At 41.1% G+C, this 10,851-nt stretch overlaps 1 protein-coding gene across 1 annotated transcript; it reads right to left on the bottom strand.

Moving 5' to 3' along the window:
* Positions 1-2,231: 2,231 nt before the first annotated feature.
* On the bottom strand, positions 2,232-8,807 carry fam83fb (family with sequence similarity 83 member Fb). The gene is made up of 4 exons (XM_084426671.1): positions 8,207-8,807; positions 5,842-6,006; positions 3,655-3,776; positions 2,232-3,571 (listed from the first exon to the last, which is right to left on the bottom strand). Exons 1-4 carry the CDS (start codon positions 8,669-8,671, stop codon positions 2,965-2,967), a joined length of 1,359 nt encoding a protein of 452 aa, XP_084282797.1. The 5' UTR covers positions 8,672-8,807; the 3' UTR covers positions 2,232-2,964.
* Between the last annotated feature and the right edge of the window lie 2,044 nt (positions 8,808-10,851).

Here is a 10,851-nt window from a genome sequence, read left to right as displayed (position 1 = left end):
GTGAGATCGTAGTGTGTGTTCTCTGTGCCTATGCTTTATCCTGAGTCTGAGATGCTGCACTAAAGTTCCCTCATGCTCAGATCCACCAGCAGAGGGCGACCGAGCCCGTGTAAAAAGCCCTGTTGCCTTGTCCAAACACACACACACACACACACACACACACACACTTGTGCTCTTTGCTCTTGACCACTTGTCTACTTGCATGACGTAATTTCCCCTATTTGACCCAAGTGTTGAAGTAGACGTAAAGACTTCAAGTGTGTGTAAAACTTTTGCAAAAAACTTTTTAAAAAAATTACTCGATGGGACACGTTTATAGACTTAAGTGTCTACACTACAGAGCTTTTATTTATTATATTTTCAATACTTTACATTTTAAAATAAACTTCTACATGTCTGTTCAGTAGTCGCTGTGTACTAAGACAATACACACATTTGAAATTGTGGTGCTTCTAATTAAGTGATAAAAACAATTGCAAATGTTGTAGCCTACAAAAGGCCTACACACACTATACTCATCTTTGCACCAATAAAATGTGCAACACTTTATGTTATTACTACCGAATTATATGCATCTAATTAATTTAGATTACAGTGCAATGTTTTCCTGGACATCTCGTGATCTCGGGGCACATGAGTTCCCGAACATAATGCATGATGGGATACGTTAGCGCAGCGTGGGTTTAGTGTGCTTTAAGACATGGGACAGTCTTGCACACTTACTCCCTGTAGCGTACACACACTCTCAAGTGGCCAAGACCGCAAGTGTGTGTATTCTGACAAGGCATTCTTCTTAAATTAAAGCGGATGTAAGCTGTTTGTTAGGCTGCTATACCTGGCCAATAACAGTGAGGTTTGCGTGTGGTTCAAGCCAATGGTTTTCATTAAATGACACGGACCCGAAAATATTATCATCCTGTAGAATGTAGAAAAAAGATGGAAGATGTGTCTCCACTTCCTTCCACAATAAAAAAATTAAGCCAAAATATCAGTTGACATCTTGCTCCGATTTTTTTAAACGTCATTTGGAGTCATTTGGAGCCCGAGTCTGCGCAGTAGCGTTTCTGAGGCGGAGCCACAGTATCAAGGTCCCGCCCACACAGCTGTCAATCATGACGTATACCCTGTTTTTATAGCATAAAAAAAAATATATATATATTTGAAGTGTAATTGGACTTTTTAGTTTGGCTCCATCCCATTGGATCACATGGAGAGGGCGGGATTTATGACATATACTGCAACCAGCCACCAGGGGGCGATCGAGATGCGCTGGCTTCACTTCACTTTGTGCTTGATGTTTAATAATCATTTGAAACTTCAACTGGCAGCTCAAATAGTAATATGAAAAGATTTATCTTGAACTCTGTAATGGAAACTATGTATAAACCTTAATTAAACTATTTAATAATCAAGTAAAAAGTACTTTATATTGTATGGATGATTCAGCTGCGGAAATTCATTAGGCACGCGACCCTCACAGTGCATTATGGGTATTCTCTAGCCGCTGAGCGTACATCGGTCGTACGCTGGTTATTGTGGTGCATTATGGGATTGAATGAGTGCACTCCATAAAGTCCACTATGGTTTCGGACACCACTGCAAATGCCTGTCCCCTCAAGTAGTGCCCTATCAAGGGTATAGGGGCGATTTCAGACTCAGCCTTGGATCGGCGACGGACCCCCATTATAAAGTGTAAACGAAAGCTGTATATCTTCATGTATAAAATCCCAATTTATGTTGTGAAAAAATAACTCAATTTGAAAATATTTCGTTTTTATTGTTTCAGTATAAAAAATGTTTGACTCAATATAGTACTGTACTGTTAGATGTAGCATTTTTTTTATTTAAATCAAATTTATATTTTTAATACATTTTCTTTAATCAAATTTAGTATCCAAAAATAAAATAAAAACCCTTGAGTTGAACAAAGACACTCTACCCCTGAACTTCCCCATTATAAAGTGTAAACGAAAGCTGTATATCTTCATGTATAAAGTCCCAATTTATACAGTGAAAAAATAACTTCATTTGAAACTATTTAGTTTCTGTTGTTACAATATTACAATGTTTTTCGACTCTATATAGTACTGTACTGATGTATCATTTATTTTTTTATTTAAATCAAATTTATATTATTTTTATTTTAGTACATTTTCTTTAATCAAATTTAGTAACAAAAATAAAAAATAAACAAAAATAAATCTTGAATAAAGACACTATACCTTGTTTTTGGACGTGTTTCCAGAATGCAGCGTCAGAAACACAGCCTTCTGCAGTTTAATGTGATTAATGTGACATTATTCAGCTTCTTTATCTAGCGTTGCACATCATCACTGAGGAGCGTTCGCGTTCTCACACTGATAGGGGTGTCACAATATATCACAATGCAAAAATGTGTCGTGGATATAGTTCACCCAAAATAAAAATGACTGCGTGTGAAAAAATAGTTTACAGAGTTTTAGTGTCAGTTCTACATTAAATGTTGAATATACTGTATAATAATGCAATGGGGAATATTTGTGGGTCCTGATAATCAAATGTCTGATGGTACCAGTAAGTGTCCTACAATAAATCTAGTAAGAGATCAAGCATATTCCTCTAAAATAATTCTGTTTTCAGCTTCAGAATCATGAATATTGTTATTCTGGTGTCTCTATTGTCCTGCTTTGGGTTTCCAGCATTTACACACACAATGTAAAACCAAATTTAGCATTTTAATCAACAGTACATTTTTTGTTAACGGTATGTCTTGAAGTATCGCAATAATATCGTATTGCGAGTTCAGTATCATAATATGTATCGAATCGTGACATGAGAGTATAAAACCCTACACACTGATCATATCAAACACACACACACACACACACACACACACACACACAGAAAGTCTAAAGTGAGGTCAGTCTGTAAACATGACGGCACAGATGCACAGGTAAAAACAGCGGCTCATTTAAAGGATAATCCTCATTTCGCTTTTTTAAAAATGTTCCAGCATCTTCTCTTCTTCATTTTCCCGGTGTCCTCCGAGGTCTGATCCGCGGGGAGTGTGTGTTTAGACACGTCGTCCGGTGTGTTTTCCTCAATTACAGCTTCACTCGCCTCCTTCTTCTGTCTCTTCCACCACGACCTCTTCGACTTCGACAGTGTTTTGGGATTCTTGGACTCCTCCTTCCCGGTCTCAGAGGGAACGGATGTGATGTTCTCCAGCTCTTCTGTGGGATTCTCGGGATTGGGCGGATCCATGTTTTTTAAGAAATCCTGAATCGCCGCCGTGGGTGCCGGGATCTGTCCCAGCGCTAACTGGTACTTCGGGTTGTGGTATTTGTGTGCCGGGACTTTAATGTCTCCGAGGTTCACCTGGAATCGGGAAGTGGCCGCTACGGGTCGTTTGGGAACGGCGGCTCGGGACAAGGTGTTCGTTTGAGGCTTATTGAGGTGAAACTCTTTAAAGAGGTCCAGTTTGTCCGACACGGCGTAAAGTTCTCGGAAATCGTTATCGTAGAAATCCACCACCTGCCCGGACATCACCGTGATCATGTTCCTGTCCATGCGGGAAGAACTCCAGGAGAAACTAAAGGATTAACACACACACACACACAGCAATCAATATCAGAGACAACAGGCATTATTCGGAGAGTATAAACACACACTCACCTGTACGTTCCAAACATGACTTTATCTCCGTCGATGAGCATGTACTTGCTGTGGACGTTTCCCGGGATTCTTCCCAACGACAGATTCAGACCGACAGCCTTTACGCTCCGAGTCCGGACATTCTGATGGAAACACAGATGAAGTACACACACAGATGAAGTACACACACAGATGAAGTACACACACATATGAAGTACACACACAGATGAAGTACACACACAGATGAAGTACACACACACACACATACACAGAAGAAGTACACACACAGATGAAGTACACACTCAGATGAAGTACACACACTCAGATGAAGTACACACACAGATGAAGTACACACACACAGATGAAGTACACACACAGATGAAGTACACACACACACACACACACAGAAGAAGTACACACACAGATGAAGTACACACACAGATGAAGTACACACACACACACACACACACACACACAGAAGAAGTACACACACAGATGAAGTACACACACAGATGAAGTACACACACTCAGATAAAGTACACACACAGATGAAGTACACACACAGATGAAGTACACACTCAGATGAAGTACACACACAGATGAAGTACACACACTCAGATGAAGTACACACTCAGATGAAGTACACACACTCAGATGAAGTACACACACAGATGAAGTACACACACGTACACACACACACACACACACACTGATGAAGTACACACTCAGATGAAGAACACACAGATGAAGTACACACACAGATGAAGTACACACACACACACACACACACACACACACACATATGAAGTACACACACAGATGAAGTACACACAGATGAAGTACACACACAGATGAAGTACACACACACACACACACACACAGATGAAGTACACACACAGATGAAGTACACACACACACACACACACACACACACACACACACATATGAAGTACACACACAGATGAAGAACACACAGATGAAGTACACACACAGATGAAGTACACACACACACACACACAGATGAAGTACACACACAGATGAAGTACACACACACACACACACATATGAAGTACACACACAGATGAAGTACACACACAGATGAAGTACACACACACACACACACACAGAAGAAGTACACACACAGATGAAGTACACACACAGATGAAGTACACACACTCAGATGAAGTACACACACAGATGAAGTACACACACGTACACACACACACACACACTGATGAAGTACACACTCAGATGAAGAACACACAGATGAAGTACACACACACAGATGAAGTACACACACAGATGAAGTACACACTCAGATGAAGTACACACACAGATGAAGTACACACACTCAGATGAAGTACACACTCAGATGAAGTACACACACTCAGATGAAGTACACACACTCAGATGAAGTACACACACAGATGAAGTACACACACGTACACACACACACACACACTGATGAAGTACACACTCAGATGAAGAACACACAGATGAAGTACACACACACAGATGAAGTACACACTCAGATGAAGAACACACAGACGAAGTACACACTCCAGAAGCGTTGCGCTCGATATACGACACAGTAGAGGAGAGACGACCAGCAAAACTCCACTTTCATGACGACTGTAAGCATATTAGGGAGTGGTGGCGCAGTGGATAAGACACATGCCTTTGGTGTGAGAGACCCGGGTTCGAATCCACTGTGAGACACCAATGTGTCCCTGAGCAAGACACTTAACCCCTAGTTGCTCCAGAGGCGTGCGACCTCTGACATATATAGCAATTGTAAGTCGCTTTGGATAAAAGCGTCAGCTAAATGAATAAATGTAAATGTAAATAATTAATGCTAATGTCTGCAACATCCAAAACCTTACAGAACAAGAGGTTTTGGATGTTGATTCAATTATTACATTGTTTAAATTAATACATTTTTAGCTAAATGTGACTTTGTATATGTACATTTCTGAAATACATAACTTAGACAGTTTCCTCTGATAAAAGATCACTCTAAATTGTAATATGGACTTTTCCATTTTTCCATTTTCTGTAAAGCTGCTTTGAAATGATGTGTATTGTGTGTGTGTGAGTGTGTGTGTGAGTGAGTGTGTGAAAAACACAATAGAGACAGAATGGAAAATGAGGATAAACATCGGTTATTTGTCGGGATCTAAGGGTTCGCAGGTGAACAGGTGAATGTACCTGAAGCTCCTTCGCTCCGACCTGCATCCGTTGGCACATGTCGAGGAAGTGTGGCGTTCCCAGCTCGTCCAGCACGATGTACACGGGAACGCCACGCTTGGACGCCTCGAACAGATCCCGCAGGATCTGCAGGTCGGTCAGCAGGTCCATCACGATCGCCACGACCTGCACACACACACACGCTTCACTTACTCTCGTCTGCAGTGATACGTCACGCTAAACCTTCTCATGAGAGAAAATGAACCAAGAATAGTCGTGACATCTTCTGCCTCTGACTAGAATATCCTGATGTGTGTGTGTGACGGAACTGAAGCCTCATTACACAACAGCCTTCAGTGTTTCCTGTGAAGTTTCTGTTTAAATAGGAAATGTGACGTTATGGGAAAGAAGAGTGTGTTTGTCCAGAATGACCTCGCTCGTCCCAGCTGACAGGGAACGTTCTGTCAGAGTTATGATCAAACGTTCTTCCAGGAACATTAATAGAGCGTTCGTTTAAAGTTCTCTGGTCTTTAATAACGTTCTTGAAACATCAGCACATAAACATCATTTATACACCGTTCATGGAATGTTTTTTTAAATGTATCGACTTGTTTCGGAACGTTCAGAGAACATTCAAAAGTAACTTTCCATAACGTTTGAAGAACGGAATGTTTCCTGAACGTCCACATAACTGACTGTAAATGTAAAGCTGATTCACACCCAGTTCAGAAGAATGTTTTCCACAGCTTTCACTTTCTCCTTTCTCAAACACTCTCTCGCTTCTGATGCTGAGGCTTCTAAAGCCACAATAAAATGAAATGCAACAAGGAGGAAAAAAGGGCATCTTTCATTCTTTATGGGTTACTCTTTTTTTTTTTTTTTTTTTTTTTTTATGGGTTACTCTTTATGTCTTAAGACTGATAAGATAGCAGAATGATCTCTGAACACAAGAGAAAGTCCCTCTCGCTGCTGAGACTCTGGAATCTGGTGTGACTCGTCTGTGATGTTCCTGAGAACAAAGACAATCCATTCCACATAAAAACACGGAAGATTTTGCCGTTGTCACATTATATTCATGACATATCAGTTCTTTATTTAAGGTGTGTCAGATTTTTTAAAGGCAGAAAGCAGAATATCAGCCGCATCATTTCCTGCTCAGTGAGTCAGTGTTCAGTGAGTCAGTGTTCAGTGAGTCAGTGTTCAGTGAGTCAGTATTCAGTGATCATTCCTCTGAAACTCAAGTCTGAACAAGATCTTAAAATATCCAGCAGGAATCCTCAGGAATTATTGCTATACCTTCAGGACATTTATGATCTGGCCTCTACATAATTCATTATTAATTAAGCAGTTCATTTAGATGTGAACCACATGAGGTGCAACTTTACCTGGCATTTACAGAGTATGCTAATGAGTGAAAAGTGAAACTGATCATAGTGATGAGGAATCCCCGTATTTACCATGGTAATCATGGTTTCTCTAGGCTATTTTAACATTTTGCAAGTATTATGAACGTTACTTTTGATTGTTCTTTTAGCATCTAAAAAAGTATTAACACTGTAAAAAGTGATCAGATGACTTAAAAAAAATGAGGAAACCTGTTGCCTTAAAATTATTAAGTAAATAAATGTCATGTGGAATTGTCAAGTTCACATAACCACATTTTTTCAATTAAGCATTCAGTTTATTTAGGCCTACTTAATAATTTTAAGGCAACTGTTTTACAAAAAAAATTTAAGTAAGTGAACTGAACACTTTTTACAGTGAACATTTATAAATATATATATATATATATATATATATATATATATATATATATATATATATGTATATATATATAAATAAAATAAAAACCATTAGACTTCCAAATAAAACGTTCCATGAATGATGTGCTGACGTTTTCAGGACAGTTTTAAAGACCAGAAAACGTTTGTTCATAACTTTGACAGAACGTTCCCTGTTCGCTGGTTTATCATTTATATTATTTATTTAATAAAATGAACGCTGATCTTGCAGGATTCTTGTATTAGTTTGCGGACCATTTAAAAAAAAATTTGACGTTCAACTAAAATATATATATAAAAAAAATGTCCATGAATGTTTTTGTGCTGACGTTTTCAGAACATTATTAAAGACCAGAAAACGTTGAACGAACGTTCTATAACATTTACATTTACATGTATGCATTTGGCAGATGCTTTTATCCAAAGCGACTTACATGATTCAAGGTACAATTCACTTATTGTTACTGGAAGAACGTTTGTTCATAACTTTGACAGAACGTTCACTGTTCGCTGGGTTATCATTTTCAAGTGATTCACTTTGGTTTAGAGTCACATGACATGATATTTCAAAATAGGCCTATTTCTTTAATATAATGAGCGCTGACCTTGCAGGATTCTTGTATTAGTTTGCGGACCACCTCCTTGATGTGCGGGCTGTTCTCTTTGGGCGGGTGTGTGTACACAGACACTCGGGTGACCCCTTTAAAGAGCCCTGATGAGGGCCAGCCGAGGTCCAGTGGCGGAACCTCAGTGTCCGACATCTGAGGCCAGTATGTGGAGCGCATCGAGCCGGTCGCGTCGCGTTTCGCTCGGTTCTCTGACGCCCCTCCATCGTCGTCCTCGTGCTGATATTTGACGAAGGTGCTCGTGATGGCCTTGATCTCCCGCGCCGACAGAAAGTCTTGGCTCTTCTCGTCCTTCAGGAGGGTCTTGAACGCGCCGTCTCCGTGCGCGAGGAGCGCCTCGAGGGCGGCGCGTTGCTGCTCGCTGTAGTAGAACTGTGGCCGGGATTCGGGCACCGCGGTGGGCATGAGCCCGTCCTCCAGACACACGAGCTGCGACTCCGCCATGACGCGACGCGACGCTCGGAATGCGGCGGGAGTGTCTCACCTGAGCCCGAGCTCGCGGGCAGGTGTAGCTCCGCGGGTGGGTGGAGTTCACGAGAAATACAGTGCTAGTAGGGGAATGACTCAAACTATGGGTGAGCAAGCAATAGCCGATTAGCCGTAATTCCACCGTCTAGGTTAACTTTAATTTTAACTTATTTTAACATTTACTTACAGAATAGGCCTACAAAAGAGCCAGGGGTCCCGTGTAGGTTAACTATAGACCCGATATAGTCCAGCTGAGAGTAACACACTTCTAGACAAAATAACCTTGAATTTGGTTACATGTGGGTTTTTGCCCAAATAACTTGTGAGATGTATGATATTCTATCATGTAAGCAAAGTAAACAGTGATAACAAGTTGTTTGGTTTCATTTATTTATTTGGTTTCATTTAATTCGATGATTTAGACATCCCAAATTTTGCCTTGTTTTAGCCTAGATGTCAGGGCTGTGTTTGGACGCTATTAGACATCTTTTAAACGCAAAATTGCTTTTGGCCATCATAAAATGTAAAAAATCAAACTCAGTTTTTAAAAGAAAATTGTGTAGTCGTGATAGGCTGATGTAAAACATTTGAACAAATATTCTGGTCAAGCTCGGGTAAATTAAACAAAATAAATGAAATGGAAGATCAAAAATGTTTACCCTGTTAGGGACAGATAAAGATGAGGTGAGAGACAACAGCAGTGTTCAATTGAAAAGCTAAATTCAAGCAGTAGCCGTCATTTCACCGTCTAGGTAGACCCGATATAGTCCGGCTGTGAGTAACACACTTCTAGCCAAAATAACCTTGAATTTGGTTACATATTGTTTTTGTCAAAATAACTTCTTCTTCACTCTTTGTTATCTAATTAAAGACTAGTCTATTCTTGGGCTGTGGTTTAGACGTCTATTCAATTTTCACTGACAGACCAAATTTTGCCTTGTTTTAGAGTGGACAAACTGATAACAAGGTAGAAGTGGTATAAAGAATGGATGTAACACTAACATGGACACTAAAAGGTGGACACTAACAGATGGACTCTAAAAGAGTGAGCAGTAACAGGGTGCACACTAACAGGTGGACATTAACAGAGTGCACACTAACAGGGTGGACACTAACAGGGTGCACACTCACAGGTGGACATTAACTGGGTGCACACTAACAGGTGGACATTAACAAGGTGGACACTAACAGGGTGCACACGAACAGGGTGGACATTAACAGGGTGCACACTAACAGGTGGACATTAACAGGGTGGACACTAACAGGTGGACATTAACAGGGTGGACACTCACAGGTGGACATTAACAGGGTGGACACTAACAGGGTGGACACTAACAGGGTGCACACTAACAGGGTGGACATTAACAGGGTGGACACTAACAGGTGGACATTAACAGGGTGGACACTAACAGGGTGCACACTAACAGGTGGACATTAACAGGTGGACACTAACAGGTGGACATTAACAGGGTGGACACTCACAGGTGGACATTAACAGGGTGGACACTAACAGGGTGCACACTAACAGGTGGACATTAACAGGGTGGACACTCACAGGTGGACATTAACAGGGTGGACACTAACAGGTGGACATTAACAGGGTGGACACTCACAGGTGGACATTAACAGGGTGGACACTAACAGGGTGGACACTCACAGGTGGACATTAACAGGGTGGACACTAACAGGGTGCACACTAACAGGTGGACATTAACAGGGTGGACACTCACAGGTGGACATTAACAGGGTGGACACTAACAGGGTGCACACTAACAGGGTGGACACTAACAGGTGGACATTAACAGGTGGACACTAACAGGTGGACATTAACAGGGTGGACACTCACAGGTGGACATTAACAGGGTGCACACTAACAGGTGGACATTAACAGGGTGGACACTCACAGGTGGACATTAACAGGGTGGACACTAACAGGTGGACATTAACAGGGTGGACACTAACAGGGTGGACACTAACAGGTGGACACTAACAGGTGGACATTAACAGGGTGGACACTAACAGGGTGCACACTAACAGGGTGGACACTAACAGGGTGCACACTAACAGGGTGGACACTAACAGGTGGACATTAACAGGGTGGACACTCACAGGTGGACATTAACAGGGTGGACACTAACAGGGTGCACACTAACAGG

The sequence above is a fragment of the Rutilus rutilus genome (genome assembly GCF_951802725.1).
Source record: "Rutilus rutilus genome assembly, chromosome: 12".
Lineage (NCBI taxonomy): Eukaryota > Metazoa > Chordata > Actinopteri > Cypriniformes > Leuciscidae > Rutilus > Rutilus rutilus.
This window is presented reverse-complemented; position numbering and strand designations above follow the sequence as displayed.

Bases quoted from the DNA above. Each gene is read 5' to 3' on its own strand.
- fam83fb (XM_084426671.1), bottom strand. From the start codon at position 8,671: ATGGCGGAGTCGCAGCTCGTGTGTCTGGAGGACGGGCTCATGCCCACC. The intron at 3,777-5,841 runs GTACATTCACCT...TGTTTCCATCAG, and splicing joins TCGGAGCGAAGGAGCTTCAG to AATGTCCGGACTCGGAGCGT. The intron at 3,572-3,654 runs GTGAGTGTGTGT...TTAATCCTTTAG, and splicing joins GTCATGTTTGGAACGTACAG to TTTCTCCTGGAGTTCTTCCC.